Consider the following 17,962-nt stretch of genomic DNA (forward strand, 5'->3'; position numbering starts at 1 on the left):
TATCAAGGGTCTGTAGGGACAGGCAAAGGGGAATGGCTTTAACCTGCCAGAGGGGAGATGGAGATGAGGTCTTAGGCAGAAGTTCTTCCCCGTGAGGGTGGTGGGGCACTGGGATGGGTTGAACGGAGAAGGTTTGGATGAACCATCCCTGTTCAAGCCCAGGTTGGATGGGGCTTGGAGCAAGCTGCTCTAGTGGAAGATGGCAGGGGTTGGGACTGGATGAGCTTTAAGGTCCCTTCCACCCGCCCCATCCCATCGGATGCGCACTGGTTGTTTATTGCCCGCCCCAACAAACCAGAGGTCAATTAGGAGGGGAAGGCGGGGTCGCGATTGGACCCGAGCGGGCGGCGCTAGGACCCAGCGCGGGGCTGCCGGAGGCGGGGCACGTCGCGGCGGCGGCGGCGGCAGCGGCAGCGGGCGGGGGGGGCTGCGGGCGCTGGGCCCTGTTGTGCGGCAGCCGCTGGGCCCGCACCGGCCCCGCCGCCCCCCGCCATGGAGGACCCATCGCGGCTGCTGGCGGCGGCGCACGGCGCCGGGGTTCCGCTGCCCGGCGGCATCCCGCAGGCCCCGCCGCCCGCCGCCACCGGGGATCCGGCCGCCGCTGCCGCGCCGGGGCCGCCGCCCGCGCACCACGACACGGGCGATGTCCTGCAGCAGATCATGGCCATCACCGACCAGAGCCTGGATGAGGCCCAGGCCAGGTACCGGCGGAAGGGTCAGGGGGGAGCAGCTCGGTACCGGCCGCCTGCACGCAAAGCCCGGCGCCGTGACTCAGCTCTGCCTCGGTGGCTGCCGGTGCCTGTGGCCAGGGCAGCGGTCCCGTTGCCGCGGCTCCGGTAGGGGAAAAGGGGGGGGGGGGTTGATGGGAAATCGCCCATTGGAAGCGGAAAGTTCCACGTCCGTTTCCCGGTGTTTCCGTGTCTTGGCCTCCCATAACGCTTCAGGACCGGTCTCCCGCAGCGGGAGGGTGCCCCGGTTCCCCGTTGTTAATCTCCGGTTCTCCGTCCTCGCTGCGCTTGGGTGATGCGGGTACAGAAATCGCAGCCGTTGTCCCCGGTGCAAACGGGATTGGCCGGCCTGAGGCTGCCCGGAACGGGAGAACGGAAACGGCGGCTGCTGGTGAGGGCCGAAGTTTGCTCGGGAGGGGGAGCCCCTCGCACCCGTTTTGGGTCCGTTTCTTTAATCTCACCCTAAAGTTTGGCCGGTTTGGGTCCGTTTCTTTAATCTTAACCTAACGTTTGGCCGGTTTGGGGTCTGTTTATTAATCTCAGCCTAAAGTTTGGCCGGTTTTGGGTACGTTTCTTTAATCTCAACCTAACGTTTGGCCGGTTTTGGGTCTGTTCATTAATCTCAGCCTAAAGTTTGGCCGGTTTTGGGTACGTTTCTTAATCTCAGCCTAAAGTTTGGCCGGTTTTGGGTATGTTTCTTAATCTCATAGTTGAGGAATGAGCTTTGAAAACTGGCCTGACCGTTGTTTTAAGCTAAATTATTTCAACTGGGGCTTAGCAACCCTGTCAAGCTCCAGCTGAAGCTCCAAAGGTGCTTGGATTTTAAAGCACTTACACATCTATATATGAAAATACACCGAAGAAGGAAACATTTGCCTTCTGCGTGAGGGTGTTGGGGTTGCACAGAGTTAGCAGCCCTGGGAATTGTAGGATTAGGCTTGGTTTTATCTCTGCTGCCTCATAGCTAAACGTGGCTTTTTAAGCCCGCTCCCAGTGCAGAGGCTCCGGAGTCATTGCCCTTCTCCTGCTCTCTCCCGTTTTCCCCTCGTCAGGCGAGGACAATAGGCTCCAGCGCTGCCTTCCCGGCTGCCTTTGTTCTCCGGCTGTTTGTGTGGGGTTGATGTTATCAAACATCTCCCTCACTGACCGGGTTTTATGCGTCTTTTGGCCGTGTCACCAAGGGAAGCCTTGAGCTTCTGCCAGCGGGCATGGGAGAAGGAAAGGGCAGTTTGTGTTTAGCTCAGACCCAGCTTGCAGCCATTGAAATACCATTTCTGACCCGCAAAGGGCTCACAAGAAGCGAAAGAGACTTTTGGAGGTGGATATTGCAGCCAGACTGCTGCTTTCTGCTCACTTCCAGCACAAGTTGGGCACCTAAGGGTGGGCTGCCCTGGAAAATAGGAGGTGAAAGACCCCCCATGCAAAACCTGCTTCACACGGGGCTCACCACCGCGCTCCAAACGTGTGTTCAGCTCAGCCCAAGGCTGTTTTGGTTGGACATGAGGGTGGCTTCTGTCTTAATGGTGTCACTAATGCTGCCTCTTCCTGGGGAGTAGGGGGAAAACAAGGCAGCAAATGCTGGAAGAGCATCAAAAAGGCAGAACCAGCACGTGCAGTGCTCGGATCTGCTCCATGCAATCTGCTTTCCATGGGGGCAGGTGGCTGCGAGTCCGTGTTCCTCCTGTTTGGGTTCCCTGTGCTCTAAACCCACCGGGCTTTTCCTTCCTGTTGGGTGGCTGCCATCATGAGATGTTCTCAAAGCATCCCGAACTCCACAAGGAACTTTTTCTCCCCATGGACCAGATGTGGGTGCCAACCTGCTGGGACTGTGGCATGCTCTGGCTCTGCCTTTCCTGTGGGCCTTCAACTCCTTCTTTCTTCCATTTCAGAAAGCATGCCTTGAACTGCCACAGAATGAAGCCTGCTCTGTTCAGCGTCCTGTGTGAGATCAAGGAGAAAACAGGTGTGTTGGTGTTGGCTTTGGCTTGCCAAAACCCCCGTGTTTCCTTGTTAGCTTTGCTCCCGTTTAACGTGGCCCGTGTTTTCCCTGATAGACTCTACAGCTTCAGGCTGTATTTGTCTCTGTTAGCTGAAAAATGGTGGTGGTTTTCCCCTTTAAGGAACCGGTACCCAAATTGTGGTGGTAGTAAGAGTACCACGTTGACAAATAACTGTTACAGGGGAAAAGGGACATTTGGCTGTGCTTTCTAATAGCTTTGAGGCAGACATGAGGAGAGTTTGGTTGCAGATATTGCCTTCTTGCCACAGCGGTGTGCTGCTAAAGAGAAATGGGGTGGGATTAAGTGTGTTGGCCGGGTGTGCTTTTAACGTGTGTCCATCCTGTAAGGATCACTGTCCTCAAAAAGGGTCTTTCATCCATTTTTCCTCCCTCCTCCTGTGTTTTCTGGATTGAAACTGGGATTTCTCCGAGGTAACCAGGGCCAGCCTGATGCTGCTTTTGCTTTGGTCTCGGAGGTTTTTGAATGTCTGATGCTCTGTCTCTTCCTTATTTAAATTGCAGGGAGCAGATGTTAATGGCTTGGAGCAAACAAAAGCCTGGGCCTACTGTAGCACAAGGGGGTTTGTGACCCAGGCACACAAGCTTCTTTTCTAGCTGAGAAATCAGTTTCCAACATGTTCCTCCTCCTCCTCCCCCCCCCCCCCCATCTTTCTGGTGCTCTTTGTTGGAGCGCGAGTGTCGCTCACAATAGCTCAGGATCAGCTGTACAAAGGGTGCTGAGAAATGCTCCTCAGTCCCGGTTAGTAATTAAAAAGAAATGAGAAACGACTCTTTGTCATTGAAATAGATTTGGCCACGGTTCACATTTCACCCAGGCTCCCTTCCCCACCCTGCCTTGCCCCAAATAATTCTCAGTTTTGATGGTTGGAAACCAGTTTTGGGAAAAGCAGGTATTTTATTTCCAAGTCTTATACAGCTGCCTGGAGCATACGCAGTTATTTGAAGAGGCATCAAATCCAATCAATTTGGGAGCTCACAGAAGCATTTGGAGCAGTTTTAATCTACCCAGCAGGGTTTTTTGCTGGTTGGGTTGTGCCTCAGGTGTATGAATTCAAAAGTGGCAGAATCCTATCTTAAAATCAGAGTGAAGCACCTGTGGTGTTAAAGATACACGCTTTTTAGGGCTGAATATGATGTTTCAGGGTTTTGCTTGTGGGCTGATGGAGCAGACGAGGCCATGGTGGGCTTGGGGCATGGCAAATGTATCTCTACCCGCTTCTGTGCGGTGGGACTCGGATTCTGCCTCTCTGAGGTAGGGAATGTGTTTGTGGCAGCATTGTAACGTGGTGTTTCTAGCTGCAACCTTCCATCCTCCCTCTAACTCAGCTGGGTTAATGCACCAGGTACCTTCTCATTCAGTTGTGCCTTGGCAAGGGAAGAGGGGGAACATGTGGACTCTTTGCTGCTGAGTTTGTTGACATCCTTCTGGAGCAGTCTTGTTCTGCAACGCTGTTGTCTTCTGTTCCCATTCGTTTTCTTCTCTCCCCACTGTGAGAAATGAGCCCCCAGGTTGGGGGTGTGGGGTTTTGGTACCGTGGAAAAGGAGTTGAGAAGGGGTTCAGGATTGCTTTGGGTAAAAGCTAACAAAACAGAAGCTTCCTCAGCTAACAGCTTCATTTGTGGGTTGGGATTTAATGTGAGTTACTGGGATTTGCAAGTGAAAGAGAGGGGATGGGATCATCTGGGACAAGACTGAGCTGCAAATGAAGAGAGATACAGGTCCAGCACTCACCTCCTGCTTCCTGGAACTCCTCATGTGTGTTTTACACTTCAGACAGTACAAGCTAGATGTTTCTGGCCTGAATTGAGCAGGTTTTAGTGCTAACATGGGGTATCCTGCACCAAATAGACACATTTGTTATGTTCTTCTGCATTACTTGCTCTATAAAGAAAAGCAAGTCCAAGCATGTCTCACTTATTTTGGTACCAGGGATTTTGTTCAGTTCATTACACAACTGTGCATCGTTAATTAATGAGATGCAAATATATTGTAATGATTGCGTTTGCATACTGACTGAGGCTCAGCACCTCAGGTTGGGCTGTATTTTAATGAAAGATTAATTAGGAATGATGGGGATTTCATTTTGTATAATTATTTCACAGATTTGATGACTCTCTGGTAGGTGACGTGCCCGAGGATGCACAAGGTTGCGTTAGTGGACAGGAGCCGCTCCTTGGGCTTCCTGAGCCGGTGTAGGGTTTGTCCTGAACATCCATAAAAGTGATGGATTCTGAAGGATTTTACCTCTATGCAAGGAATTCTTAAGTTGTGCTTTGATTTAAAGCATGGGCCATCACTGGTTGAGCCATAACTCCAGTTCTGGGAGTATGACAGAACACTGCCAGGGATGGGGCAACCTGTGCCAGTGCCCCACCACCCTCACAGGGAAGAACTTCTGCCTGAGATCTCATCTCCATCTCCCCTCTGTCAGGTTAAAGCAATCAGAAGGATGTAAACCCCACGGTTGAGATAAGAACGGTTTAATAACTGAAGTACAATATACTACTACTACTACTACTACTACTAAGGGAAATAGCAAGGGGGGAGAATATAAAACTAAAAGGGGAAAGGAAAGAAAACCAATGAACTCAAATGATGCCCAACAGAATTGCTCAGTACCCGCTGATTTGTACCCAGCAGTGATCAGTCCCTTCTGGGTGACTCCCCCAGCTTTTACCCCAGCATGACATTCCATGGTATGGAATAGCCCTTTGGCTAGTTCAGGTTAGGTGTCCTGGCTCTGCTCCCTCCTGGCTTCTTGTGCCCCTCCTCACTGGCAGAGCACGAGAGCCTGAGGAGTCCTTGATCAGGGTAAGTGCTACTGAGCAACAGCTAAAGCACTGGTGCGTTACCAGCGTTATTCCCAGACTGAAGCCAAAAGCCAGCACGGCACCAGCTACTGGGAAAGAAAACTAAGTGTCACCAACCAGTTGGGAATGGTTTACTCCTAGTTTCTTCTGCCAGCCACCCAGAGTCTTCCTGTGAGGTGAAGGTGTGTTACACGTGCTTTGCCACAGTCAGCTTGAGCTGAGCTTATGTGTAATTGATGATAACTAATGTCTAATTACCATGATGAGACAAGTGACATAAAATTAAGCTGCAGCTGGGAGCTTGACTTCAACGTGAGCTGTCTGATGTGCATCATAATGCGCAGAGAAAGACATTTGGGAGCAGCATGTTCAAGTAAAAAGGTGACACCAAACCCACTTAATTTGAGTGTCCATCCCAGAAGGTTAACAGGAGTTTTCCCAGAAAGACTGAGGAGTAAATGGCCACTGAGGACCTCTGGACAAGAAAGAGAACTAGGGGTTTCTAAACCCAAATCTAACAATAAATAAACCTCCACCTTTTGTGTGTGTTTCATAGAATAGTTGGGGTTGGAAAGGACATTAAGATCCTCCAGTTTAAGACTTTCCAACCTGGCCTTGAACACTGCCATGGATGGAGCATTTACCACTTCTCTGGGCACCCTGTGCCAGCGCCTCAGCACCCTTACAGTGAAGAACTTCTTCCTTATGTCCAGCCTCAGCTTCCCTTGTTTAAGTTTGAGCCCATTACCTCTTGTCCTATCTCTACAATCCTTGGTTTCCTTTCCTGTAATGTTCACACAGGAAAAGGGGTATACAGTAGGTGCTCTGCCAGGTTGGGTTTGTTTTCAAAGGAATTCATTCCATCATGAGCTGGAAAAGCCTTCAAATAGCCAACACTTGTTACTGCCCATGTTCAGCAGTTACTCATGTACTACATCAGAACTGTTCTGCTTTGCCTTTTGCTGGGTTAAGACGGCTGGGGATGCTCTGGAGGAGATCTGGCTTGTCCTGATGCCTGACTTCAGGTCAGCAGCCACTGCAAAGCTCTTTCTCCATCAGAATTATGTTGGAATTTCTGGTTGTTGAACTTCAGCTTAAGGAAACTGTCTCCTGGTGCATTGTTTGTCCCTGTTTCAGACGTTGATAGATTTTGAATAGATTGTAATAGATAATTCAGCTCTGATAAGGCTTCAGTCTATGGCCAGGTGCTGCACAGCCTCGTGGTATCCTTGGTGTACAAAGGCCGAGCTCCAACTCGCCCCTTGCATATAGATTCCCTCCTGTTTTCTGTACAGACCTACTAAAACCTCTGAACTGCTTTGCCAGAATTGAAGTGGATGCTCTTTCCTGTTCCAAAATAACTTTCTGATTCCTTCTTTATGTCTATCTAGTGTTAAGTATTCGTGGTATTCAGGAAGAAGATCCCCCAGATGCTCAACTAATGAGACTAGATAACATGTTGCTGGCGGAGGGTGTCTCCGGGCCCGAGAAAAGAGGAAGAGGAGGACCGATGGCTGTAGCAGCAACATCAGGTGGCTGTCCAAATGACAATAGCATTGAGCACTCTGACTACAGGGCCAAGCTGTCACAGATCCGACAGATATACCACTCTGAGCTAGAGAAATATGAACAGGTGATCTTTCTGCATGGAAGAGTTTTTATCATCTCAATTACAAATAACTGTTTTTTCCTTGGGTGTTTGGTTGTAAGGACACAACAGGGAGTAGAAGGAATAGGGGACTGCGAGGGTATCATATCCAGTTGAAAAGTGATGTCAGTGTTGCAGAAGTGAGGTGCAGATCGAGGGCCTGGACATCAAGCTGAAGATAACAAATGTCTCGTTTCTCTGTGTTGCTGTTTTCTTGAGAGTAAATAGAGTAAAGCTGAAACATGGAAGCTTCTCTGCAGCTGTTTGGGTTTAAATTCATGTCGGGGAAATGGACCTGAGTGTATTCCCCTGTTTGTGGATACAAATGTGTGTGTTTCCAGGCCTGCAGTGAGTTCACCACCCACGTCATGAACCTGCTCAGGGAGCAGAGTCGAACGAGGCCGATCTCGCCCAAGGAAATCGAGCGCATGGTGAACATCATCCACGGGAAGTTCAGCACCATCCAGATGCAGCTGAAGCAGAGCACGTGCGAGGCCGTGATGATCCTGCGCTCACGCTTCCTTGACGCCAGGTACAGCCACAGCAGAGGCTTAAACCTGAGCTGCTTTTCTTGCTTCACTGCAGAAGAATCAGAGAATGGGTTGGGTTGGAAAGGACCTTAAGATCATCCAGCTCCATCCACCTGCCATGAACACTGCCAGGGATGGGGCAGAACTGCACACAGTGCTGCAAGTAGGGTCTCACCAGAGCAGAGTAGAGGGGCAGGATTGCCTCCCTTGACCTGCTGCTCACATTCCTTTTGATGCAGCCCAGGACAGGGATGGTTTCTGGGCTCAAGCACACACTGAACCTGGCTCATGTTCAGTTTCTCATCACCCAATACCCCCAAGTCCTTCTTCTCAGGCTGCTCTGAATCACTTCTCTGCCCAACCTATAGCTGTGCCTGGGAAGGACTGAAATTGGAAGGATTCATCCTCTGTTTTGCTTGCTAGGGTACACTTTGACAACGACATCTCTTTAATCCCACTCAGCTCTTACGTTCTCCCTCAAAACACATGGATTTTAGAGAGGAAAAGCAGCTGACAGTGTCCTGTAGGCAATGTATCACATCATTTAAATAGGAATAATTCATGTTTTCTAGGCGTAAACGGCGGAACTTCAGCAAACAGGCAACAGAGGTGCTAAATGAGTATTTCTATTCACACCTGAGTAATCCTTACCCCAGTGAAGAGGCCAAAGAAGAGCTAGCAAAGAAAGGTGGCATCACAGTTTCACAGGTACCAAGTGGTTTGGCTGGAATTAAGTGACCCTTTTTCTTCCCTTCAAACAATGATTTGGGTTTTCCCCCTCCCATAGCTGGCAACAGGCTTCGGTTACCTGTACTTATACATGATTTTGCTTATTCCAAAGGGTTTAGTAGTTATTTTCTGTGCAAAGGCTAGTTTAGAACGTCTCCTTTGCTGGCAACTTGTGAATCTAGGGGCAAATGGAATAGTTTGAGCTTATACTAACAGTGATGTATGCCTCCAGGTTTCCAACTGGTTTGGTAACAAAAGAATTCGCTACAAGAAAAACATGGGGAAGTTCCAAGAAGAAGCCAATATTTATGCTGCAAAAACAGCAGTGGATGCAACTAATGTCGTGGCTCAAGGCAACCAGGCAAATTCTCCATCTACACCAAACTCAGGTGAGGGACAGCACCAGGGAAGGGTTTGGCTGCTTGGGAGTCTCCAGTTACTCCTTGTGCTAATCAGTACCACGGAATACTGGTGTTTGAACCAGTTGTAGGATGTCTTTTCCTTTCAACTTCTGTAATACTCATTGAAGAACCATTTGGGGTGGGTTTTATTTCTCATTAAAATGTGGGTTTGGGTTTGTTTTTTCAGCTTCCTCTGGCTCTTTTAAGATGACAAATTCCAGCGATTCGTTTATCAACTTGCAGTCCTTGACTTCCTACCAGAGCTCTCCAGTGGGAGCCAATGTGCAGTCACAGGTCAGTAAGGAAAAAGAAAATCCCCAAACTATCCTGGTGTTAAAATCCCATTTCTCTGTCCTTTAGGTAGTATAAACAGGATGCCCGGGAGGTTGTGGAGTCTCCGTCCTTGGAGCTACTCAAAACCAACCTCTGCTCTATTTGACCTTGCTTTGGTTGGATTAGGCAATGTTGGGGTTCTTCGATCTCTTTACATGAATCAATGGGTATTTGCTCATCTTAGAGTCAGTCTTGTCCCATGTAACTAGAACTTGGCTTAGGATTTGTGCTTAACAGCATTGTTAAACTCATCCTAAATGTCTAAATCCAGCTGAACTGCACGAAATCAGCTCCTCTGCCATAAAAGCTGTAAGTGATAGGTGTGATACTCCATTCTAACTAGCTGTGTATAGCTCAACTAACAGCTATAACTGCAAAGGAAACCTGGCTTCCTGCAAGGAAACCTGCCCCCAGGTTAAAGAGTTTTTGGTCCAAGCAATGCGTACCAGGTACAACTGCATTTCTTTCACTTGATCTTGTTTAAATCCTCATTGCTCTCCTTGTTTCTAGATGGATTCCTTACATCATGTCATACACCAGGCAGGAAGATACGACACAATCGTGGGGAATCCTTTGTATACGACACAGCGCATAGATGTAAGATGGGCCGAGGTTTTACTGACTAGAAACACAAATTCTGCCCAAGATCTGGTTAATGATCTGAATTTTTATTCCCCCCTCCCTGATGGCTGATGTGGGATACGGAAAAGATAGATAAAACACCAGCCTTCCACAGAATCGTATAGAATGTCATTTTATGATTCACAGAATCATGAAGAACGTGATTCTGTAGTTCACAGAATCATATAGAATCTGATTCTGTAATTCATAGAATCAGATAGTGTAGTTCATGGAATCATATAGGATCTGATCCTGTAACTCATAGAACCATGTATAATCTGATTTTGTAACTCAGAACCATATAGAACCTGATTCTGTAACTCATAGAACCATACAGAACCTGATCCTGTAACTCATAGAACCATATAGAATCTGATCCTGTAACTCATAGAACCATATAGAATCTGATCCTGTAATTCATAGAACCATATAGAATCTGATCCTGTAACTCATAGAACCATATAGAATCTGATCCTGTAATTCATAGAACCATATAGAATCTGATCCTGTAACTCATAGAACCATATAGAATCTGATCCTGTAACTCATAGAACCATATAGAATCTGATCCTGTAATTCATAGAACCATATAGAATCTGATCCTGTAATTCATAGAACCATATAGAATCTGATCCTGTAACTCATAGAACCATATAGAATCTGATCCTGTAATTCATAGAACCATATAGAATCTGATCCTGTAATTCATAGAACCATATAGAATCTGATCCTGTAATTCATAGAACCATATAGAATCTGATCCTGTAATTCACAGAATCATATAGGATCCGATCCTGTCATTTCATGGAATCCCTCCTGGGGACTTGCTTTAAAAGATTGCCCTGGGTCACGAGGAAATCTGTGCATTTCAGTTAATTCTTACCATAAGGAGAGAGCCCTGGGAATAAACACCGTAAAATCTGGGAGGGGAAGAGGTTTTGCAGGGCCCTACCTGCCCTATTGCCAGAGCCAACGCACAGTTATTGCCCTTCTCTGTTAGCCTATAGAGACAGACTTGGTCGTCCGCAGTCCTTAAGGATGCAATGGAAACCCATGTCTTCCTTCTCCCTGCAGGCTAATGGCAGCTGGCAGGATGCTCCCACCCCTTCATCCATCACCTCACCGGCCGGAGACCCTGGAAGCGTGAATTCCGATGCGTCTAATTAAGTTTGTAGGACCTGTTGATGAGAGGAAAAGGGGTCATTAGTGTCATTTGTCAGTGTTGCTCTATTGCCAACCCCGTTGTTTCACACAACTCAGCTGATTACCTCAGAAACCCCCCCTGGACCCAGGAGATTGTGATTCCAATGATACCTCTCTACCTCTCAGCCTCACGCCCTTCTTTCGTGCCCCTTTGGGATGTGAAATGGTTCTAAGAGAACTCTTGCTTCCTTTTCCGAACCAAATCCGCTTTGTTTTGGTGGTTTTAAAAATGGATTTTATGGCCAGCACCTAAAAATGGCGCTTCTAAGGTTTTTCAGCTTCAGAAAAATGGACTTATTTTGATTTCTGTCACGGCTTTTTACTATGACTTTTCTGTTCTAGTCAATAGCTACTAACAGTTACCCCAACCCCCCCCCCCCATATTGTAATTGTATGCGTTCTCTGTATTGTCATTTTGTAGAGGAAAATAAGCTTTTCTTATCTAGACTTCATTGGGAGCGAATTAATGGGAATTGCTTTACCAAAACTCGCCCTTGGCCTTTGCTCTGGATTGGACCTTCCATCCTCCTTCATCCCATCCATTCAGTGTCTCGTGCAACAAACCAACCGCACCCGAGAAGCGGTTTCTGTGCATTCCCGCAGCTGTTAACAAAGAGTCCGCCCCTTTCCCTTGGGATTTTATCAAAGATAATAAACTTCCAAAGCCTTTTTTTCCCCCTTTTTTCCCCCCCCTTTCTTCGCCTTCCCGCCTTTTCCCTCAGGCGATGGGGGGGGGGGGGGTGGGGGTGGTTTTGCGCATGCGCCGCGCGTCTTCCCGCCTCCTCCCAAAATGGCGGAGAGGGGCTCTGAGGGGAAGGAGGGCTCCGGGTCCGGCCCGACCCCGCCGCTGCCGTCCGATGGGTCCGAGGAGGAGGAGGTGAGCGCTGGTAGGCGCCCGGCCCGGCTGTGGGAGCCGCGGGGAGGCCTCTCTTCCAGCCCCGTAACCGTTTCTTCCCTCAGCGTCTTCCCGGCGGAGCGGGCGCTGCGGCCGCGGGTGTTGTGTCAGGTAAGGGAGGCACCGGGAGCGGGGGACCCGGCGGTGCTGAGCCCGTGTCCCGGTGGGGAGGTGTCCAGGAGGAGGAGCTCCATCCTGAGAGGTGCTGTGGGTGCTGAAGGGTGATGCAGGGATCGCGCCTGGGCGCTGCTGATGCTCCCGGTTGGAAAGCCAAGCGAGAAAAGCAGGTTCGGTGCTTTTGCAATCCGTAAGAAGGGCCATTTCCTCTCTTTCTATCGTGTTGTTCGCTATCTTTATCTCAGATCCCGACTCTGGAGAGAAGGAAGTGGATCCTGAGCCATGCCTAAAGCTGCCTGATGCCACTGTTAGCAAGAACGTTTATTCCCTGGAGACAACTGGAGCAGTGAGGAGGAAAAGCTCCCACAGAAGTCCCAGCGTCAGGAATAACCCCCTCAGTCCAAACCTATGGTGTCGTTCGAGCCTGAAGACCAAAGGCAGGAAATCTCTGCCCCCTGTTCACCAGGATGTCACAGGTATATCCCAGCCCTCCCTCCAGCAACCCATAGCAGGAGGTTTGCAACCAGTTGATCTTAAAGTCCCTTCCAACCCTACCTGTTCTGTGTAAGTTGAATCGTATCAGTTGAAATCAGATCATAAAGGTTCATCAGATCATATAATCAATCATATCAGTTGAAACCAGATCGTAAAGGTTCATCAGATCATATAATCAATCATATCAGTTGAAATCAGATCATAAAGGTTCATAAGTTCAAATAAGTTGAAATCAGATCATAAAGGTTCATCAGATCATATAATCGGATCATACAAGTTGAAATCAAATCATAAAGGTTCATCAGATCATATAATCAGGTCATATCAGTTGAATCAGATAAGTTGAAACCTGATTTCATGGCACGACCAGTAGGAATAACTACTAATAGCTAATATACTAATAGCGTGGCTGCGTTATTCCTACCTCCTACCTGCTGGTGTCCGTGTTGGAAGTGGTCTTGGAGATACTGGAGGATAAAAGGAGATGCTGCATTAAATGAGTGCTTTGCAGTCCCTGCCCTTTTCTTGCCGTTCTTCATTGGGAACTCTGTTTCTCCCTCTTTTTCCTCCTCCATATCCTGCAAACTGCACTGCTGTACAACCGCTTTTAGTGTCTTTTGGGAGCATTGGAGCCATTTAGTTGGTCTTGAACAGTTTTGTTCTGATTTTCCCCCAGAATTAAGCAAATCAATCAGCCTGGATCTGCCAGAGGAAGACCGGCTTTCCGAGCTGCTCTTCTCCAGTTTCCAGGTAAGGCCTTTCCTGTGCCACCAAACGTTCTGATTTGGGAGGAGAGCTTCCTCCCTGCTTCAGTAACAAATCCCCCCACGAGCTTTGTCCTACACCTCAGGAAAGGCCACAGAAACCTTTTCCGTCTTCTCCTTAGTTTGCAGCCCAGAAGCTTGAGCGAAGCTTGAAGCACAAGGATGGCTTTAACCCGGAGGCTTTCAGATCCAATGGTAAGGGGCGACAAACACATCAGGAAGGGGAATCCTGAGCTTCAAAATAGCAACCCTTCCCTGGAATCCTCTTGGAATGACACCAGGCATCTTCTGGATGGGTGGAGTGCAGCCACAGGCAGGGAGACCTTCCACTAGAGCAGCTTGCTCCAAAGCCCTGTCCAGCCTGGCCTTGAACACTGCCAGGGATGGTTCACCCTAACCTTCTCCATTCAACCCATCCCAGTGTCCCACCACCTTCACAGGGAAGAACTTTTGCCTAAGAGCTCATCTCCATCTTCGCTCTGGCAGGTTAAAGCCATTCCCCTTGTCTGGTCCCTACAAGCCCTTAATGTTTTTAAGATGCTGTGTGCGACCTTAGTTTCTGGAAGAAAAGACGGACACAGTAATTGGTGGCCACAGCGATGAGTTACTGCTCTAGAACCAGGATAATTAATCACTGGAACACCTTCCCACAGGGCATGACACCAGGAAGCAGCTCTGAATTCCCAGTTCTCCAAGCAGCACATGTGAGCATCGTGTTAACCTGGTTTATTGTGTCTCCATCCCCAGCTCAGTCAGTTGGGGAGGACCTGAAGTGCTTGCTGCAGCAGCTGAAACAAAACGGAACGCTGCAGAGATGTGTCCAGGAACCAGAAGGGTAAGGACCTGCCCTGCTCATCCCTTGTGGGATGGAAAGGTGGGAAAGGGCTCTTGGAGAGCGGGATAAGAGCCTGAGGGGTGACAGTTTGAAGTGGAAAGACCAGACATGGGGGAGGAATTGCATCTGCTCACCTGAATTTGCTGAGTGACCCCATTGCCTGCAGCTACTGGGGCTCCTGGGGCATCCTTGCCTGTGGCTGCTGGGGTTCCTGGGGCTGATGCAGCTGGACAACGAGCAGTGAATATCGGGGTCATTACTGACGATCCTAAATTCCTTGGGATTCCTGTGCAGCACCCTAAATCCTACTGGCTTCTCTCTCCATCTCAGGGTGTCACAGGACTTGGCTGTGGAGGAGTCAGTGGCCGAAATGAAGGAGCACATGGCCAGGTAAGCCCAGCATGGGCACAGCCTGAGGCTCGAGGCTATTTTGGGGCAGATTTCATTCTATTTTGCTATTTTTGCCTCTGGGAACCTTTGCTGCGGCCCTGCTTCACCCTCTACTCTCTCCTTGCTCTGCAGGTTAACTGCTGAGTCCCATGCCTGGGATGAGCTCCTGCAGAGCCATCAGGAGAGGGCTGAGGAAGCAGCCAGGTGGGAATCAGCACCACCATCATTCCTCTGTTTGGTGGTTAAACTGACCATGAAACCATCCTGGTGCTGTCAGCCCTGATGGGTAAATGACTCCTGTTCCCCAGGCAGCTGGAGGAGCACCAGGGTAACAGTGTGCCGGTGGATTACCTCCACACCTCTCAGGCCAAGGTCCTCCGCAGCAAACCCAACTACCAGCAGATCCTGGCTGAGCAGAGGGAGGTGCTGACCTCCATGGAGCTCGTGGTGAGTTGGGCTCGGGGAAAGGGGGGTTTAAGGGCAAAATTCCTCCCTATCCCAGCTGGGATTTGGTGATTTTGGGATCGATTTTTGCCCTTAATCCTTGGCTTTGCAGTTCGATGAGCTGCAGCAAACGGGGCGGCTCTTGCAGACCTTCACCGAGGAGAGCGAGCAGTACCTGCGGGGCCTGTCCAAGCAGCTCGGTAAGTGGGGGGGGGAGCGTGAAAGCCTCCCGGGGGGAGCCGTTAACGGGCTTTAACGGGGGTTTCCTCCCGTTGCAGCCGCAAGGACCTTCGGGCATCTGGAGCAGTCCCCCGTGCGCAAGCTGATCGTGGGCCCGCCGCGGAGGCAGCGCCCGCCGTTGGACTGAGCGGCATCGGTGCCGCTGTTAATAAAGGCTTCCGCGTTTGAAGGCGGTGTGGGGGGGATGCTCGCCGCTTATTGGTCATCGTGTGTGTCAATCAGAGCGCTTCAGCCAATCGTCGCTGCGTGTGTCAGCGCTCGTCCAATGGCTGCTCAGTAACGGGAGGGGGCGGAGCTCCGCCACTTCCGAGGCGGAAGCGATTGCTATGGCGGCGGACGAGGCGCCGCTCACTGGCGTGGCCTGGGCGGCTGCGCCCGAGGCGGCACCCCCCGGTTGGACCGTGGTAGGCACCGGGGGAAAGGGGGTGATGTCGGCACCGCCGCCCGGTTCCGCCGCGGGCTGACGCTCCGTGTGTCCGCAGATCGGCGTTACCGTGGAGGGCGCGGCGGCCAACCTGGGCAAAGGCTTCGGGCTCAAGAGCGGCGGGTACCTGTGCGTGAGCGGCGGCAGAGCCCAGGTGCGGGGCAGGGGGAACCGGGAGGCGAGGGGGGGGCTGTGGCCGGTCCGGTGCTGAGGTCCCGACCCGGTCCCATCCAGGCACCTCCCGGGCCCGTGGTGACCGATGTGGTGGTGCTGAGCGACCGGAGCCCGCAGCCCGTTGGCTACACCCGCGCCCCCGAGTTCCCGGAGCCTCGTAAGTGCTGCCCCAAAGTGGGAGGAGACCGGGTCGAGCAGGCGGTGGTGAGCCCGGTCCTCCCGCCTGCTCCCCCCGCAGGACCCGGCGGCGCCCGGAAGAAGCGGCTCTACGTGAAGCTGCAGCCGGTGTCCGCCGCCGACACGGCCGTGGTTGACATCAAGCTGAGCTCCAAGAGCAAAACCCTCCCGTCCTACACTAGAGCAGGGTATGGGATGTCCCTCTGCCTCCACCAGCCCTTTCCCAGCCCTTTCTCTCAAGCCCCAACTTGGTTTTGTTTCAGGGAAATGGGGAATTTTGCCATCTGGTGCAAGAAAGGGCCCGTTCTGAAGCCTGTCCCCAGGCCACGGAGCATCAGCACCGGCCTGAAGCAGCTCTCTCTCCAGTCCCCTGACCATGGGTACACACACTTCATTCCCCACCTAAGTCGTACCTGGCCAAGTCCAGGAATAACTCCTGTGACTCCCAGTTTCTGCTCCCTGCATCCAAGGCTGGTTCTGGCTGCTCATCTCTCACGTCTTCCCATTGCTCCAGGGCACCCGCTGCTCCCTGCAGCATCAAACGTGCTGCTTCTCAGCAAGAGGCTCTCTACGACACCTCCAACATCTACGGCCTCTCAGGTAATAAAGTGCTTCTTTCCCGGATGACACCAAGTTGGGTGGGAGCGTTTGAGGGTCTTCAGCGGGATCTGGATCCATGGGATGAGGTTCAACAAGGCAAAGGGCCGCATCCTGCACTTGGGCCACAAACACCCCATGGAACACTCCAGGATGGGAGAAGAGTGGTTGGAAACTGCTCATGGGAAAGGAGCTGGGGGTGCTGACTGATGGAGCTGAGCATGAGCAGCTTGTGCCCAGGCAGCCAGGAAGCCACCACCATCCTGGCCTGTATCAGCACCAGTGTGGCAGAAGGGCCAGGGCAGGGATTGTGCCCTGAGGAAACAGCCTCAAGCTGCACCAGGGAAGGTTTAGATGGAGATGAGGAACCATTCCTTCCCCAGAGGGTGCTCAGGGCAGTGCTGGAGTCATACATCACAAACCATGTAGCCTAAGGCCCTCAGAGCCATGGTTTAGTGGTAGCCTTGGCAGTGCTGGGGAATGGGTGGACTGGATGAGCTTAAAGGTCTTTCCCAACCTGGTTGATTCCATGATTCCCCCTCAGGGCTGCTCCATCCAGCCTGTGTTTGTGCTTGGGATTGCCCTGACCCAGGGGCAGAACCTTGCCCCTTGTTGCTGACTCCATCAGGTCTGCATGGTCCTGCCTGTCCAGGCCCCTCTGGCTCCATCCCATCCCCTCCCTCCAGCGACTCACTGCACCACACATTATCCATGTCACCAACAGCTACTTTATGCCCCAAGGAGGTAACTGTGTCCCCTGAGCAGGTTCTCCACCGTTCCTAAAGCCTTTCCCTTCTCTCCCCAGCCATGGATGGAGTCCCTTTCACACTACACCCCAAATTCGACCCCAGGCTCAGCTCTGGCAGCAACGTGAGTCCTCCTTTGAGCTGCTGTTCTTAGTCCTCCCTCCTCCCTCAAGTAGAAACATGGCTTTGGGGCTTTTTTTAGGCTCTCCTCACAGACCTGAATGTTAAATCACTCGCTGATATCGAGGCAGAGGTGAGTAGCTGCACTGCTCGTGTGTTTTGCTTGTGAAACATCACAAAATCTATGTGTAAATGGTGAATTTCTGCACTCCCAACCCCTGCTCCTGACCAATTTTGGGGTTTTTTGGTGTGTTTTCAGTACAATTATGCCTTTGTGGTCGAAAAGACGGCGGCTGCCAGGCTCCCCCCCAGCGTGTGTTAGCCTGAGAGGCCACCTCAAGTATGTAAAGTGCAGCCAAAGCCCTGGGGGCTCCGCTCCTCTTCCTCACTCTGATTAAAGCTCACGCTAAGCTGAAGCGATGCCATCGCTCTCTGCTGCCAAAGAATAAACTCGTTTCTCTTCTCCCCTGCCAAGACCTGGTTGTGATGGTTCTGAACCTCAGGGCAACGCGCTGTCACC

General features: G+C 51.0%; 3 protein-coding genes across 5 annotated transcripts; all 3 read left to right on the forward strand.

Moving 5' to 3' along the window:
* The first annotated feature begins 403 nt into the window (after positions 1-403).
* Positions 404-11,739, forward strand: PBX4 (PBX homeobox 4). Of its 2 annotated transcripts, none has more exons than XM_080636152.1 (9): positions 404-701; positions 2,618-2,691; positions 6,951-7,192; positions 7,549-7,739; positions 8,310-8,445; positions 8,699-8,855; positions 9,055-9,161; positions 9,711-9,797; positions 10,896-11,739. In XM_080636152.1, exons 1-9 carry the CDS (start codon positions 493-495, stop codon positions 10,986-10,988), a joined length of 1,296 nt encoding a protein of 431 aa, XP_080492278.1. In that variant the 5' UTR covers positions 404-492; the 3' UTR covers positions 10,989-11,739. The 2 variants fall into 2 exon arrangements, with proteins under 2 accessions (XP_080492278.1, XP_080492279.1); XM_080636153.1 differs by lacking the exon at positions 404-701 and adding an exon at positions 1,004-1,119.
* Positions 11,740-11,745: 6 nt separating this feature from the next.
* On the forward strand, positions 11,746-15,366 carry DSN1 (DSN1 component of MIS12 kinetochore complex). Its single transcript, XM_080636155.1, has 11 exons — positions 11,746-11,901; positions 11,985-12,030; positions 12,282-12,512; positions 13,208-13,281; positions 13,418-13,490; positions 14,043-14,130; positions 14,461-14,520; positions 14,653-14,724; positions 14,829-14,967; positions 15,077-15,164; positions 15,243-15,366. Exons 1-11 carry the CDS (start codon positions 11,815-11,817, stop codon positions 15,329-15,331), a joined length of 1,047 nt encoding a protein of 348 aa, XP_080492281.1. The 5' UTR covers positions 11,746-11,814; the 3' UTR covers positions 15,332-15,366.
* A 40-nt stretch (positions 15,367-15,406) lies between these two features.
* Positions 15,407-17,912, forward strand: MVB12A (multivesicular body subunit 12A). 2 transcript variants are annotated; one of them, XM_080636157.1, is made up of 9 exons: positions 15,407-15,608; positions 15,687-15,782; positions 15,863-15,959; positions 16,041-16,167; positions 16,243-16,359; positions 16,494-16,579; positions 17,382-17,446; positions 17,525-17,575; positions 17,702-17,912. In XM_080636157.1, the coding sequence occupies exons 1-9, from the start codon at positions 15,531-15,533 to the stop codon at positions 17,762-17,764; spliced, it is 780 nt and encodes a 259-aa protein (XP_080492283.1). In that variant the 5' UTR covers positions 15,407-15,530; the 3' UTR covers positions 17,765-17,912. The 2 variants fall into 2 exon arrangements, with proteins under 2 accessions (XP_080492283.1, XP_080492282.1); XM_080636156.1 differs by having other exon boundaries at positions 15,863-16,167.
* Positions 17,913-17,962: the final 50 nt, after the last annotated feature.

This window comes from Psittacula echo (genome assembly GCF_963264785.1).
Source record: "Psittacula echo genome assembly, chromosome: 30".
NCBI classification, from domain to species: Eukaryota; Metazoa; Chordata; class Aves; order Psittaciformes; family Psittacidae; genus Psittacula; species Psittacula echo.